Source organism: Plecotus auritus (genome assembly GCF_963455305.1).
Source record: "Plecotus auritus genome assembly, chromosome: 7".
NCBI lineage: Eukaryota > Metazoa > Chordata > Mammalia > Chiroptera > Vespertilionidae > Plecotus > Plecotus auritus.
The window spans coordinates 139,854,977-139,872,211 of NC_137774.1; the positions used below are offsets into that span (position 1 = coordinate 139,854,977).

General features: G+C 41.0%; 1 protein-coding gene and 1 long non-coding RNA gene across 3 annotated transcripts in view; one reads left to right on the forward strand and one right to left on the reverse strand.

The window, feature by feature from the left end:
• The window catches only part of SLC30A5 (solute carrier family 30 member 5), a 33,622-nt gene extending 20,508 nt beyond the window's left edge, over positions 1-13,114 (reverse strand). The window contains exons 1-5 of one of the 2 annotated variants that reach the window (XM_080677734.1): positions 12,710-13,114; positions 5,608-5,730; positions 2,919-2,985; positions 1,557-1,642; positions 766-853 (exon numbers count right to left, since the gene is read on the reverse strand). In XM_080677734.1, coding sequence (XP_080533860.1) covers positions 766-853; positions 1,557-1,642; positions 2,919-2,985; positions 5,608-5,730; positions 12,710-12,795 — 450 coding nt within the window. In that variant the 5' untranslated portion in view covers positions 12,796-13,114. The remainder of the gene's footprint in view (positions 1-765; positions 854-1,556; positions 1,643-2,918; positions 2,986-5,607; positions 5,731-12,709) is intronic. The other variant, XM_080677735.1, reaches the window with a different exon arrangement.
• Positions 13,115-15,941: 2,827 nt separating this feature from the next.
• On the forward strand, positions 15,942-16,817 carry LOC308252893. The gene is made up of 3 exons (XR_013961070.1): positions 15,942-16,022; positions 16,330-16,427; positions 16,683-16,817. It is a non-coding gene; the product is annotated as an uncharacterized lncRNA (long non-coding RNA).
• Positions 16,818-17,235: the final 418 nt, after the last annotated feature.

A 17,235-nucleotide genomic window follows, 5' to 3' on the forward strand; every position in this document is an offset into this window, starting at 1 on the left:
GCACATTACTTTGTTTACTTTATTTTATTTATCTTGTCTCCATTACTTAGCCTGAAAGTCTAAGGGGATTATTATACTTTATTTTTCCTTTCCCCTATAACTAGAATAGTGTACCATGCATAGGAAACATTTAATTTGGTAAATAAAAATATTGCAGTTGTAAGAACTGGAATTACAGATGGATGACTCATTTACTAAAAACAAATAATACATAAATTATTTAAGTTGAATAGGGATGCCTAGTTGGCAAAATGTTATATAAATATTCATAAAAAATGTTCATCAAACTTTAAATAAAGTTCTTAGGTATTTTCCAAAAATGTCTGGGGATTAAAAATGAGGTGGGAAAGGGTTCAGGTACAGCATAAAGGAGATGTTTGTGGTGATCAATCAGTTCTGTATCTTGACTGTGGCAGTAGTTACCCGAATCTACACATACAAACACACATGAGTGTATTTAAGATTGGTGAAAACTGAATAAGGTCTATGGATTGTACCAATCTCAATTTCCTGGTTTTGACAGTATAAATGAGTTGGGTAAGAAGTTACTACTGAAACTGAGTGAAGGGCATGAACACTGCTCTACTATTTATGCAACTTCCTAGGAATATATAATGATGCCAAAAAGGTTGTAAGAAAAATGTAAAATTAATAGAAAAAGCCCCTGCATTCTTTCAAATGTTAAAAGATACTATTTTGTTGTTTTGGATAACATTTCAAATGTATACTTTAAATTTTCAAGTAGCTAACAATGGAAAATTCTACCTTTGCTGGTCCTCCTCCAGAACCAGTGAACAAAACATTGAGTAGGGAGATGACAACAATATCACTGTGTTCAAATAGCAGCAAAGTCCTACAAGAATAAAACATATCAATCATGAAATATATCTGATCTTTATAAAGAAGTATTAATTCAACTAGAGTGAAAGAAAAGAAATATTTCCTCTTGATTTGTAACACATTATGAGAAAAATAGGTACAGCAGCTCTGGAAAATATTTTGGCATTATCTACCTTAGAAAGGATGAAGCTATAAATACTCAACAATACTACTCATAGAATTATATCCTACAGATTTCTTGTATTTGTGTACTTGGGAACACTTATAAAGACACCAGCATTGTTTGCAGTAGCCTAATATTGGAAATAACCTAAATGCCCACTGATAAGATAGATGATGTAAATTAGAATATATCCATTTAGTGGACTATATTATACAGCAGTAAGAATGAATGAAATTCCATGAATATACTAATACAGAACTGTACACTTTAAAAGTCCTATAGACTGAATGTTTGTGTGCCCTCCCCCAACCTATTCATATGCTGAACCCAATCCCTAATGTATCCTAAAGGTAGAGTCCTCATGCATGTGGTCCCTTATAAAAGAGACCACAGAGAGATCCCTTGCTCCTTCTACCAAATACTGAATATATCTCACCTTGATTGTGAATTTCTCAGCTTCCAGAACTATGAGAAATAAATGTGTTGTTTATAAGACACAATATTCAAAATGAAGAGCTATAGACAAGCATTCAAAATATTTATTTTTATTTACCTTAGTGGTCCACAAAGAGTGAGGCCAAAAAACCACAAGAGTGAAATGATACACCCAGCAACTGCATGTTTAAATATTTTGATCCACTATAAATGGAAACAAAACATTAAAAATTTCAGTCATAAATATCTGAAAATCTTATTACACATAGGGAAATATAATAATGGTAATGCAAATATTTTAAAGGCTAAATAATTACATATTTTGAAATTAAATAAAAAATGTTAAGGTCCTTTAACTAAATTTGAATTTGAAGACAGTATTCCGGTTTCCAGGAGTCTGTTGGATCTTGAAATCTTTTTCTATACAGTACAATTTTCTGTTCCCCCCCAATTAGTTTATCACTAATGTACTAGGAACATTTAATATTTTAGTCTTTAAATACTTTTCCAACAGGAATAGTAAGTGCTTCAATAATTTGAAAAGAGAGAAAAAAAGTTAAGATGTGGTTTAAAATATTAATCCTATTTTTATTTATTTATTTATTTTTTAAAATATATTTTATTGATTTCTTATAGAGAGGAAAGGGAGAGGATGGTTAGAAACATCCATGAGAGAGAAACATCGATCAGCTGCCTCCTGCACACCTCCCACTGGGGATGTGCCTGCAACCCAGGTACATGCCCTTGACCAGAATCGAACCTGGGACCCTTCAGTCCGCAGGCCGACGCTCTATCCACTGAGCCAAACTGGTCAGGGCTAATCCTATTTTTAAAAACAACCTTGGTCTCTAAAACAGAGGTACTTAAATTTGCCATTCTAATAAAAAATCATGGCACAGATTTCCAAAAGCAAACATGTAATAGGGGATAACTACTATCCAAACAGGTGATAATATGAGAAGATTATGCAGAACGAAGGACATTTCTGGTATGCATCTTGAACCTCAGATGCCTTAAGGAATAATGATAATGATGATGAGGGTGACATAGTATGTATTGTATACTCTATATGCTAGGCACTATTTTAAGAATTTATATGTATAAACTCATTTATTCCTATGGAAGGGAGGTATTATTATTTCCATTTAACAAGTCAAATGACATTTGTAATAGGCTCTGGGTCATGTTTCCATGTCTGACTTGTAAACCTTTCAGAATAAAGATCCTGTGCTAAAAAAAAATAATTATATGCATGTTTTAAAAATGTCATACCCTCTTCTGCATTTTTAAAAATTCCATTATCTTAGCACTTCATAGTTTATTCTTGACGCTCCAATTCTGAATAGACAAGCTAACGCTGGGAATGTTCTGCTTTGCACTTAAATTACTCGTTAAGTAACCCTGATCAAGGAAAGAGCACCGTCATCTGGCCCACTGACTGGGAAGCAGCTAGGTAAAAAGGATTCAGCAAAAAACTCACCTGGTGCCTGGTAATACTTTTTCCAGAAGAAAATGGCTTTTGAAACAAAACCATAAGAAATGCAGTCCTGTGGATATTGAAACATTAATATATTAATCAATCTTAAATAAAAGATTTGGTTTTAAGTAAAGACACTTATTTTAGATAAATACATACACTATAACTTGAAAGGTATGTTAACCTCTAAAGAAATTATACTAAAACAATACTTTCTGTGTGTGTGTGTGTGTGTGTTTAATTTCAGAGAGAGGAAGAGAGAGAGAAAAACATCAATGATTAGAGAGAATCATCAAGCAGCTGCTTCCTATAGGCCTGCTACTGGGGATCAAGCCTGAAACCCAGGCATGTGCCCTGACCCAAAATTGACTCCTGGTTCATGCTCAACTAGTGAGCCACACTGGCCAGACAATACTTATTTTAATAAGGCAGCCACTGCATCATTTTGGGAACTCTTTTTTTTGCACTTGCCTTCTGAACCAGTTCAAAAGCCATAAAAGAAAAGAATATTTTTTCATACTTGAAATACCAAAGAAAAGAATTCCAATCTTATCTAAAATTTAGTAATAACAAATCTTAATAGAAATGAAGTACTAGTTGTATGTCCTTACCTTTTACTTTCCCAAAATCCTATCTAAAAGAGTAATATGCAAATTGACCGTACATCCACCATGCCCACCAGCCAATCAGGAGGGAATATGCAAATAAACACAACCAAGATGGCTGCAGCCACAGAGAGCAGGAGGGAGGCTTGGGTTTCCCTGGCAATGGAGGAAGCTAAGCTTTCCGCCTGCCCTTGCTGGCCCAGGCCTCCACTCAATGCTACAAAGTTTCAATTATAGAAGATAAATAAATCCCAACAGAAATGGCGGCAGCCACGGAGCTGGAGAGAGCAGGAGGCTAGGGTTGCCCGCGGTGATGGAGGAAGCGAAGCTTCTGCAGCCCTGGCCTGCTCTGGCCTCCGCTTAAGGTTACAAAATTTCCATTATAGAAGATACATAAATCCTAACAGAAATGGCTGCCGCCAAGGAGCGAGCAGAAGGCTTGGCTCCGCTCCAGGCTACAAAGTTTCAATTGTAGAAGATAAATAAATCCCAGATCCCAGGGCCTCTGCTTGGGTCGCCGGGGGGCATGGCTGGCCTGCAAACCACCACAGGCCCCTCGCCCAGGCCGCCCCACACCCCAAGGGAACCCCCACCCTGATCCGGGACACCCTTCAGGGCAAACCAGGTGGCCCTCACCCATGTACCAGGCCTCTATCCTATCTAATAAAAGAGTAACATGCAGATTGACCATCACTCCAACACACAAGATGGCTGCCCCCATGTGGTCAAAGATCCTGCGCCCATGTGGACACAAGATGGCCACCACAAGATGGCCAGCAAGGGAGGGCATTTGGGAGGGACCAGGCCTGCAAGGGAGGGCAGTTGTGGGTGATCAGGCCAGCAGGGGAGGGCAGTTGGGAGGGACCAGGCCTGCAAGGGAGGGGAGTGGTTAGGGGTTTATCAGGCTGGCAGGCAGAAGCAGTCAGGGGCAATCAGGAAGGCAAGCAGGCGAGCAGTTGGGAGCCAGCAGTCCTGGATTGTGAGGGGGATGTCCGACATCCCTCGAGGGGTCCCAGATTGGAGAGGGTGCAGGCTGGGCTGAGGGACACCCCCCCGCCATGCACGCATTTCGTGCACCGGGCCTCTAGTAGTTATATAAAAATGCATACAAATATTGCTTAAAATTTCCTAGTCAAGTATCACTTTCCATAATTATTACTAAAATTATACTCCCAGGAGTTTTTAACATATTTTTATTAACACAGAGGGTGATCACTATCAATCTCAAGTTCCAGAGAATCTTTACTTAGAATTTCTTATTATATGCAGAATAATGTTAAGTTTATACTATATAAGGACCCTGTACTTTGAAGGAAACATGTAGAGAACACAGTCCAGCATGGTTTATCTTAGGAAATAAGGAACATCTGTGCCAAGACAAGTCTCAGGTAACATTCTATGCCTGCTGGAAGATTGGACTATACTGGTGGTATGGCTTGGGAATCCCTAGGGCCCCCAAGACCCTTTTAGGACGTCTATCTCTACACAAACTAATACATTATTTGCTTTCCTCTTATTCCCTCAGGGGTGTATAGGGAGCTTTCAGAGGCTAGCTGACATTAAGATACTGCAACAGATTGTTGCTGAAACAGAATGAGAATCTAGCTGTCTTCAATTAAGCAGAAATCTGCCAAACCCTCCTTAACACAAATGAAGGAAAAAGTCTATGTTTTTGGCAAGCTATTAGAGTACAACAATCCCTTTTGTAAAAAAAAATTTCACCTAGGGATATGCTTATTGATTTTGGGGAGGGGAGGAAAGAGAGAGAGAGAGAGAGAGAGAGAGAGAGAGAGAGAGAGAAACATCAATGTGCTCTGACTGGGGATCGAACCTGAAAACCAGGTATGTGCCCAGACTGGGAATTGAACCGGAAACCTTTTGGTATACAGGACGACGCTTTAACCAATGAAGCCACACTGGCCAGGGCTTTTTATTTATTTATTTTTAAAATCAATCTCTTTGTACTACTAACCTTAGGTATTCTATTTCAAAATATTCCACATAAAATTTCCTAAATATACTCAGTTAAAACAGGATTTTCAAAGAAATAAAAAACATTAAGGAAAAAAAGAACCATACACACTCACCCAAGCTTTAATATAAAAATGAACTGAACAATGTGAACTGCTTTTAGGAGATCATATGATTCAAAAAGTCCCACTGCCTTCAAGAATTTAGTGAAACATAGTAACACAATATATTTCGTGAATCTGAAAAATAAAAGCAGAAACAAGTTTCAGTATTACTGAAATCACAAGGAACTCTGTAATCTTTGTTTTTTCTTATTATATAGGTAGTTAGGGATCATTATAAAAAGCATAAACATAGATAAACCAAAAATGAAACAAACAAAAATCCAAAGAAGGGAAGCTAAAGTCCACAGAGTTAGCTAGGGTCAAGCCCATGTCTCTTTTAAGTATGCTCTTTTTAATATGTCACACAGAAAATCAAAGTTCATCCAAAAGATTTTGAAAGTTCCCATCCTCTAAACTGTTTCCAATTACACATTCACACTGGTCCATATGAACAATAAAATCATCTTAAATATGAAATAAAATGCATATTAGGATCTAAGATTAATTTAGTAATATTAACTCATTTAAGCTAGAGGGGAAAAATCACAGAGATAAGGAAATTAACTATACTAATGCTATTTAAATACTCTTGTCGTGGTAGCAATTCATAATTAGCCAATAAAAACAATAGTTGAGCTAGAAATTGCTTGTTTATTCAGCTCCTAACACAAGGACTTGCATAACATGTGTTCAGTAAACATTTACCAAGTGAAAAAGTGCTAAATCTACAATTATACTTATGTGAAACAGTAATATTTAGTACAGTAATATATATAGTGCAGTAATATAGTACATAAGAGGCATTCAAGCTTCTGGCAATTTAAACTACCAGCAACTCAGCCATAAATTCAAAATAAAGAAAAGAATGGAATCAAGTAGAGGAAAGGTCAAAACCTCCTAAAGCTCTTAACTAGGTCTAAAAATAAGGCAACAGGATAGAAACACGTACATAAGGAACAACTGTCGACAAGATAGGGAAGAAAAAACAAAGAGCCCAGCTGGTGTGGCTCAGTGGTTGAGCATCGACCCATGAACTAGGAGGTGTTTCCATTCCCGTCCGGGCACATGCCTGGGTTGTTGGCTCAATCCCCTACCGTGCAGGAGGCAGCGGATGGATGTTTCTCTCTCATCATTGATGTTTCCATCTCTCTCTCCCTCTCCTTTCTTCTCTCTGAAATCAATAAAAAAATATTTAAAAAGAAAAAAAGTTTCCTTGCATTATGGTGTTACTGGTTTTTAAGAGCTTGTTTATGACTAAAGATGCTAACCATTTCTCATACATTGCAAATGAAATGCCCTTTTTTGTTGTTATTTTACTCTGGTGTTTCACTTTTTGGTTATATCAAACTTATATATTAAATATAATTAAATATAATCATGTTCTGTTTAAAAGAAAAAAAACAAAGACCAGGAAAAACAGTTATATTAAAAACCACAGCAGTCTGGGAAATATTGATGTCAGCCAAGAGTCTTATACATTCCTCATGGGGCTATTTAGCCATTCTTCAAATATTCCTTGCATACTTTACTATATGCTAGATGCCAACGAGACCCAAGAGAAACCTGACAGGGTGGCTTCAGGTACAACCTCCTCTATTCCTGATAAAAGGGCAAGATATAGCTAGAAATCCTTTTACCTTTTTTTTCCTGCCTTCAAGAGAGGGCTTCTGTCTAAAACTTATCTAAAAAATGTTACACATTTTACAAGCCTGAATATGAAAGCCACACTTAGGAAGACAGAGAGCAAAGACAAAGAATCTGGTTCCAAGGTTTAAAAAAAAATCCTCACCAAAGGTTATGTTTTTATTGGAGAAAGAGAGAGAGAGAGAGAGAGAGAGAGAGAGAGAGAGAGAGAGAGAGAGAAACATCAATCAGTTGCCTCCCGTAAGTGCCCGACCTCGGAACCTTTTTGGTGCCCAGGACACCAGAACCAACTGAGCTACCCGGCCAGGCAACCAATGGTTTCTTAGACATAAGGTTATGTCTCTATTTGTTTAGAAAGCTCTTACTTTGGTTACTTACATCTAAACACATTTCTAGGTACTATCCAAGACACTAAATACATAAAAGAGACCCTGTCCTCCAGGAGTTAAGATCTTAGGTAGGCAGAAAAACAAGTATTTATGTGACCCAAGAAATAATAGAATTTAAAGGGCTAGATGTGGAAGCAACTATGTAATTGTTAACAAGGAAAGCAAAGATCATCTCCAGAGTTTGAGATGTATAAATGTGCACGTGAGGGCAAAGGAGGAATCCTGAAGCAAGAAAAAGGGAAGGGTATTTCAAAGTACAGAGAACAACATATGTAAAACACTGGCACTATGAAGGAGCCATTGAAGAAATGATTGTATTTAAGCCCAGTTCACCAGATTATGCTCAAAATGACCTGAAGTCACTAAGGAAAAGGTAAATTATATTTAATATATTAGTTTTAAGAAGACAGGAGTAATATGCAATTATTTCTAAATAACTTTTATTTAATGTATTAACAAAACATAAAAATATTGGCACTTTCAGCCAGGCTGGCATGGCTCAGTGTTTGAGCATTGACGTATGAACCAGGTCACAGTTCGATTCCTGGTCAGGGCACATGCCCAGATTGCAGGCTCGGTCCTGAGTGTGGGGCGTGCAGGTGGCAGCTGCTCAATGATTCTCTCTCATCCTTGATGTTTCTATTTCTCTCTCCCTCTCCCTTCCTCTTTGAAATCAATAAGAATATATTTTAAAAAAATGAAAATAAAATTTGGCACTTTCATGGCAAGATTTAGTCATATGGAACATTAAATACTTCTTGATATGTTACTCTTATGATCTTTCTGATACTAATTTTCTTTATTCCATTTTTAATTCCCTTTTTAATAAAAAAAAAACAAAAGCACACCTGAGTAGCTGGTTGTTATAAAAGTTTTAAAGAAAGTCATTCCTAATTTCCTCCTCATAGGTGACCAACTGGGTTCATACATCCTTCCAAACCTTTTACTTTGCATCTCCATGAATTAATACACATCTTTTAGATACACTCATATACCCAGAAATGTACATATTTTTGATATTGCTATATGACTTTAAAAATAAATATTGAAGATCTTTTGTTACCATATTAAGTTAGAAAATTTATTTTCCAATTTTGAAAGTTGGATAGTTTGATTTTTAAAGTCTCAATCAATGATTCTCTCTCTCATTGATGTTTCTGTCTCTCCCTCTCCCTTCTTGTTGGGCTAAAGATGACACACTAGCTAAGTAGACATTCCTAGTTTATATCGCAGAGGGAAATAATGAACAGCTTCATTTACTAAAAGGAAAGATGGGGGGGGGGGGAAAGAGGAAAAGGAGGCTCTTGAACAAGGGAAGTGACCCTTGAGACACTCACTGACTCTCTGGGCAACTAAGGGGGAGCCAACCCGCCTCCCCTAATTAAAAATCATTATTTGGCCCTCACCGGTTTGGCTCAGTGGATAGAGCATCTGCCTGCGGACTGAAGGGTCCCAGGTTCGATTCTGGTCAAGGGCATGTATCTTGGTTGCGGGCATATCCCCAGTAGGAGGTGTGCAGGAGGCAGCTGATCGATGTTTCTCTCTCATCGATGTTTCTAACTCTCTATCCTTCTCCCTTCCTCTCTGTAAAAAATCAATAAAATATATTTAAAAAATCATTATTTGCCTTTAACTGTCTCATCAAAGATATCACTGGTCTTTTCTGTGAAGGATTAGAAAAATCTCTGGTTCTGTAAACCTGGAATTACTGAAATTTGGGTTTTAGGTTCAAACCTGTTTCTTAGGCTTTGATCACTGCAACAGCTCACAATTCTCCAGTTTAAAAAACAAACAAAGCCCTAGCTGGTTTGGCTCAATGGATAGAGCATCGACCTGTGGACTGAAGAGTCCCAGGTTCAATTCGAGTCAAGGGCACATGCCCAGGTTGTGGGCTTGATCCCCAGTAGGGGACATGCAGAAGGCAGCCGATCAATGATTCTCTCTCTCATTGATATTTCTGTCTCTCCCTCTCCCTTCCTCTCTGAAATCAATAAAAAATATCTATACTAATAAAAGGGTAATATGCTAATTAGGGCAGACGACCATAGCCGCAGCGGCTGCCAGCACGAAGCTCAGGCAGCCATGGTGGCCGCCAGTGGCAGCAGCAGCGGGTGATGGGGCCGGTGCCTTCCCCTGATTGGCCAGGTCGTCTCTGGCAGAGGGAGGCCAGACTGCGGCTTAGGCTGGGGGCTGAGGCAGAGGTGATTAAAGGCGATGAGGCCAGCAGGGGGGCAAGGTCAGGGCAATTCGGCTGGCAGGGGGGCAAGGTAGGGGTGATCAGGCCAGTAGGGGGGCAGTTAGGGGCAATCAGGCCAGCAGGGGGACTAGGTAGGGGTGAACAGGCTGGCAGGGGGGCAAGGTAAAGGTGATCAGGTCAGTAGGGGGGCAGTTAGGGGCAATCAGGCCAGCAGTGGGGCTAGGTAGGGGTGAACAGGCTGGCAGGGGGGCAAGGTAGGGATGATGAGGCCGGCAGGGGGGCAAGGCAGGGGCGATCAGGCCGGCAGGCAGGCAGAGGCAGTTAGTGGCGATCAGCAGGCAGGCAGGCAGAGGCGGTTAGGGGCGATCAGCAGGCAGGCAGGCAGAGTGGTTAGGGGCGATCAAGCAGGCAGGCAGAGGGGTTAGAAGCGATCAGGCAGGCAGAGGGGTTAGGTGTGATCAGGCAGGCAGGCAGGTAGTTAGGAGCCAGTGGTCCTGGATTGCGAGAGGGATGTCCGACTGCCGGTTTAGGCCCGATCCCTGTGGGGTCCCAGATTGGAGAGGGTGCAGGCCAGGCTGAGGGACCCCCCTTCCCTGCATGAATTTCATGCACCGGGCCTCTAGTATATATTTCAAAACAAAACAAAACAAAACACAAACAAAAAAAAACCTGTGTAATTCCAACACAATTCACTCAGGAAATATTCAAGTGTCTACTACATAGAAGCACTATGCATGGGGTTTGGGATAACTGACTCCCAGTTCAATTATTAGGTGTGTGACGTTGGGAAACTTAACTTTTCTACATCTTAGTTTCCTGACCTGTGAAACAAGGATGCAGTTACTTAGTCTGTAGCACTGTGATAAGGGGTAAGTGAGAGGCTGTACTCAAAGCATTTGGAACATAGGAGTAGCTAAAAAAATGTTGGCTGTCACTCTCTGCAAAGGACTTATACATGCCAAAATAGAAATATTTAAAACACTTTATATTTGTGAATTCATGCATTAAAAAATCCACAATTAGCCCTAGCTGTTTGGCTCAGTGGATAGAGCATGGTCCTGTGGACTGAAGGGTCCTGGGTTCCATTCCAGGTAGGGGCACATGCCCGGATTGCAGGCTCCATCCCCAGTGGGGGGTGTGCAGGAGGCAGCCTATTGTTGATTCTATCATTGATGTTTGTATCTCCCTCTTCCTTCCTCTTTGAAATCAATAAAAATATATATATTTAAAAATCCACCATTAAAGGATTTGTCAATTAGTTTTTGTTGCAGATTATAACCAGTATTTGATTTTTTAGTTTTTATCAAGAAAAATTCTTGAACCTCGAATCTATTCAAAATTCAACCAGTCCTGAGTTGAATTTGATTATGCAGTAAACTACAATAGGAGGGCAGCTCTGCTAAGTAAATAATGCAAATGAAGCAAAGGACTATTTCCAACATCAACCTAAGACAATAGCTCTTGAGTAAATAACAACTTTAAACTGTTTATTTAAAAATAACTTCAAGTTTACAGAAAAGCTGCAAGAATAGTACACCCTTTACCTAGAGTCTCTAATTATTAATGTATTGTCCCATTTGCCTTATCTCTCTCCCTAAATTCAGACTTAATTTTTTTCTGAAGTACTTATTTAAGTTACATACATTATGCTCCTTTACCCCTAAATGCCTGTATTTCCTAAGCATAGACATTCTCTGATAAAATCAGCAGTTACCAGCTTCAGGAAACTTAAACATTAATATAATTTAATCTATCGTCCATAGTCCAATTTTGTCAATTGACCTAATACTGTCCTTTAGCATTTTCCTGTCTAGTATCAAATCCAGACCAGAATCACCTATTTAGTTGTCATGTCAGAGTAAACATCTGATATCTGTTATTTATAAAATGAGTTGCTCAAAATAGATGAAAAAGTTAAACTTGTACTACAAAAATGCAGTTGATTTAAGTTGTTCCAGCATTTTGTGTTCTTTCCTTTTCACAAAAAATAGTTGTTAGTAATACTATTTCTATGATTTCAAAGCATTTATCAAACCAACTTTTAAGTCTCAAAGAAAGAGAAAACCATAACCTCATTAAAAACGAAGGCAATGAACACCAGTTCCAACCAAATTGTTGGGCCATATTTCATGCATCTTTGACACTCAGAACTCAGGACAGGTCAAGGACACACTTCAAAGTGGTCACTGTCCACTGTCCGTCCCTCTTGAGGGGTCATTGGGAGTACTGGCGGGAGGGTAAAGAGGAATTTTCACTTTTTACTCTGAATTTCTGTACTGTGGATTTTTTGACAATGAGCACACATCTTATTTAACAATACAATAAACCATGAAAGGAAAAGAAAACCAGATGACAGGCTGGATTCTTGATGTGTGGTGTTACTGAACTTCGAAGTTCACCTGTTTGTACACGGGTTTCTGCGCCTGAAGATATGGTGGTGACAACTTCCCCTAATTTACACAGGAAGATGTCAGAAAGGTTAAGAAGTCACTAAACTACTATTTTAGGGAGAGACAGCAACAGAAATACGTCTCTTGGATCAGAAAAACCTCTCACTGAACTGACCGGCAGTTCTCCGGTAAACGGTCTGCCTGAAAGAAAGCCTTCCTGATTTCAGACCATTCATTCTGCAGCGGGGGCAGAGGAGCCAATGAACGCCGGACGCAGCCCGGGAGCGGGGAGCCGGAGGGCTGGGGCACGTGCCGAGCCCAGGAGGCGCTCCGGGCTGTCAGGGGTCGGGAGGGATGCCGGTCCCGCGCGCCCGGGGAGTCAGGACAGAGGCGGGGAAGGTGTGTCCGGGCGGCCAGGCTGTCGTCCGGGTCCGCGAGTGAGCGCCCGCGAGCGCAGGCACGTGGACAGCCCCTGGAATGGGCCGGTCCCTTACCGAGCGCTGGGCACGTCCACCGGCCCGAGGCGGCCGCCGCCGCCGCCGGGGCCGGCTAGCACGTCCCCGCCGTATTTCTCCTCCATCCCGGGCTCAGGAGCCGCCGCCGCTGCCCCCGCCGCGCGGTCTCCTCATGTCTCACCGCTTCCGCGGAACAGCGGGCGCAGCGCGTCACTCCCCCATGGCAGCGGCCTCGTCGGTTCCCGCAGGCCTGGCCGCCGCCGCCCCGAAGCCGCCTCGCTAGCGCGATCGCGTCGGGACTAGGCCGCGGGCAGTTCCGGCGGCGCCGGGTTCCCGGGAGGTGCACCGGCACGGACGTTGCCAGGCCACGTCATCGGGCCCAGCAGCCTCCACTCCCGGGGGAGTGCCCGGCCCCGCGCCTGCGTACAAAATCCTCGCTGCTCTGCCCTCCCTTAGGCTCCGCCCACTGCGGGGTGAGGGACTCGGGGTCTCGCTCCGCCTCTCCGGTCGTCCCGGCGGGCGCGCTTACCTGGCCCTGCAGCGTCGCCTATGGGCCGTCGGGGATACAGCAGAGACTTGTCGCGCAGAGGGAGGACCTGGCCTTATTTGGGTTATTTTTCTGTTGCTAAAATGCTAGGAATGTGGTTTCCGGTGTCTTGGTTTGAATCTCAGTTCTCCCACTTAATAATTGTCTCACTTGGGCTTTCTGTACCTCGACTTTCTTATCTGTAAAATAGACGTAGTAATACCTGTATCATAGGTTTGTTGGGAGGATTACATGTGTTAATATGTGAAGACTGTCTAGAGCAGTGAATCGAATATAGTAATCAATACATTATTATTGCTCAGGGAAATTTGAGGGGAAAAGGGGGTTTGGAGCGGTGTAAATTATGATTAGTCCACAATCCTCTACGTAATTTGAATATACATAAGGAGTCTTAGTAACATACAAAAGAATGAGAATCACAGTCTCTACCTGCTGGAGCTTCATAATTTAGTCTGGAACATTTAGCCATTTGAGAGCAAGGCCGGGTGGCAACATTTCATGTTATTGGCTTTTCGTGTTGAAGGTTTCCCAAATAATGTGTGATATGGGTATAACCAGAAGAGACTCACTGATAGGCAGAACCTGACCTGGAACTGTAAAAAGGTTTTGGATATGGCACTGTGGGAAGCCGAACGCTGTGGAGAACACAGAGGAAGGACTGACTTAAAGCTAACGATGCATATTTTCCCATTTGAGGCAAATGAGAGAGCAAATATACAATACTTCTCAGCTGTATTGAGGTTTTAAATTCAGAATGTTTCATAGCATTGTTTGTTTATTGAATTTGTACAACAATGTCCATATCTTTTATAGGCACCAGGTGATACTTGTTGGCCCAGAGTGGGCTAGATCAAGCAAAGCCCACGAAAGAGTAGCATTCTTTTTTATTTTTGTCCAAAATGTGTTTATTGGGACAGTTCCCCACTCTCCTTGATTCCGGTGTTTTTAGTGCTGCTTCCTTCTGAAATAGTGTCCTCTGGAAGTCTTGCTTTTCCTCCTGTCGGCTGAGAGAGGACCGTAGAGCATTTAACACACAGAACTACCATTTGTGCGTGGCTAAGGATGGTAGTGGTTTTATACCGTCCTTGGCATTTCACATTCGTGAAGTAGGAAATGGAGCTCTGCACCCGGCACCTCTTCTTCTCTTCTGGTGAGGAATGAAGGAGATTCTTAACAAGAGGCATGTCGTCATGGGGAGCTCATCTCACCAGAAAGGGAGTGACATTGCTTTACTGTCTCATGAAGTGGCTTTTTTGGTAGCAATTTTTGGATAGCAATTTCTTTGTAGAATTCTTATTTTCTAGTTGCAATGACAGTAGCAACAACTATCATGTTTTTCTAGAGCTAGTTCTATTCCTAGAGAGAACTAGGTAAAATGACATGTATAAGTTGAAGTTAAATTTCATCCCAAGGGAGCTTGAATTCACTTAATATTTCTGATTTGGTTAGAATTATGACACTATTTTTTATGCCAATATAAGTACATTCCCTACAACTAAGGGGTGTGTGTGTGTGTGTATGTGTGTGTGTTGGAAGGAAAAGTGCCTCTGGTTTCCTTATTCCTACTCACTTATCAACCCATTCCAGCTTAGCTTTTGCATTCATCATTCCTCTGAAGCAACTCTGTCATGGAGATTTTTCAGCAGGATGCTATCTCATCTCTCTATAGCTTTCAACATAGTTAATCTCTCCCTCCTTCTTGGAACCTTCTCTTTCTTTGGTTTTTAGGATCCCGCATTTGCTTGTCTCAAAGAAAGCTCAAGTTCTTTATGTCCAAAAGTATATGCATGATCTTTCCCCTAAACCTGATCCTCTTGGCACCATTTATTTAGTTAAGCAAACCAAAAATATAGGCAGCATCCTTAACACCTCCCTTTCCTTATGCTATATATCCAGCCCATCAGCAAGTCATGTCATTTTTTTTACCTTATCAATATTACTTAAATCAATCCAAAACTTCTCATCTCCATCACCACCATAAAGTCGAGGTGACTGTCATCTTTTGTTTAGACCACTACAGTAACCTCCTGACTAGTTTTCCCAAGTTCACCAGAAAGGGAGTGACAGTCTTGCTTCACTGTGTCACCAAGTGGCTTTTTTGTAGCAATTTTCGTGTAGCAATCTGTGTTTCACATGTGCTACAGTAATAGTGATATTTTCCAAATACAAATCTTATAATGCACCACACTCCACCCTCCAGCCTTCCAGTGGCTTTCCATTACATTTAAGACAAACTCAAATCATTAACTTGGCCAACAACATCCCATATGGGCTTCATCTCACATCAAGCTGCCTTCTGATCTCTGGGTTCCAGTCACTCTTTCCCCCATCCAGTTGTTCTGCTTATCTTCTAATAAAATAATTAGCTTAGACTATTTTTCATGCCCAGAATATACTACCTCCACCTTCACTTGTTAAAATCCTATTCAGTCCTGGCTGGTTTGGCTCCGTGGATAGAGCATCAGCCTGTGCGCTGAAGGATCATGCATTCCATTCTGGTCAGGACACATGCCCAGGTTGCGGGCTCGATCCCCAGTAGGGGGAATGCAGGAGGTAGCCGATCAATGATTCTCTCTCATCATTGATGTTTCTATCTCTCTCTCCCTCTCTCTTCCTTTCTAAAGTCAATAAAAAAATATTAAAAAAAATCCTATTCACTCTTTTTGTTGCAGGTTGAGTTCTCCAAGAAGCAGACTCTGAGACGAAGGTCAGCATGCAGGATGTTATTAAGCAGTGCTTCTGAGACCAACACCTGTGAAGGGGCGGGAAAGGAAACAACTGGGCCACGGGAGGAGATGGGAAGTGGTGAGTCCAACTAAAGCCTCCGTGGACCTCATGGAGATCTCTGGAGCTACCGTGGTCCTTGAGAAATATGTTACATGTTTTCCCAATGAAGGCCTTTACAGCTCCAGGATCCAGTCCAGGATGATGTGTTGCATTTAATTATCATGTCTTGTTGGTTTTCTTTTATTGGGAGCAGTCCTGGCCTCTCTCTTTTTCATGATCTTGACATATTTGCAGAGGACAAGACACTAAGTTTGCAGAATGTTCCTCAGTTTGGATTTGTCTGATGTTTCCTCCTGATTGACTTCAGGATGTGCTTTCTTGGTAGGAATACCACAGAAGTGACTCTATGTTTCTCTCAGTGCATCACATCAGGAGGCCATGATGCTGATTTCATTGCTGGTGAAGTTAACTTTTTATTATTTGGTAAGATAATATCAACCAGATTTTGTAATCTAATGTTAATGAATAAATATTTTGTTTAGAGATACTTTGAGATTCTAAAGATACTAAAGATTCTTTTCCTGACCACACTTTAATTCATTTATATTAGTACCCTTTCTGCACCTTGACCAAAACAATTATTATAAAGGTTTCCAAATGGTAGTGATCCTTTTTACATTTATTTATTTATTTTTGTTAATCCTCACCCAGGGATATTTTTTTCCATTGATTTTTAAGGAGAGGGGAAGACAGAGAGAAACATCGATTGAGAGAACACGTCGATTGATTACCTCCTGCAGGAGCACCGACAGGGCCTGGGCCGGGGAGGAGCCTGCAACCTACGTATGTGCCCTTGACTGGACACTCCCTCCACTGAGCCAAACTGGATAGGGCCCTTTCACATTTATTAATTGACCTTCTACTGTCAGGTAAAACTTTCCTGTCTCCCCATTTATTTATCTATTACTTATATATGAGCTCATGGGTTCCTAACTTATTCACTAGATTATAATCAATTGCTATCATTATTTTGATGCCCAAATTCTCTCAGATTTAGCCAGTGTGAGCACTTTGGCTGGCTCCTGTGTCATTTTGACATATCCTTCTAATTCCTTGAGAATTTCTATACTTTTAGGTATAAGATGTTCCAGATCCACTGTATATTCTCTCTGTCTTATCTCTGGAATAAGTCATTTCTCCAAGGAGCTGCTATGTACCATGTGCTGGGTGTTGGATATGCTCATTGTTGCTGGTGTACTCACTGGTTCTTTGAACTCTCATTGGACTGTTA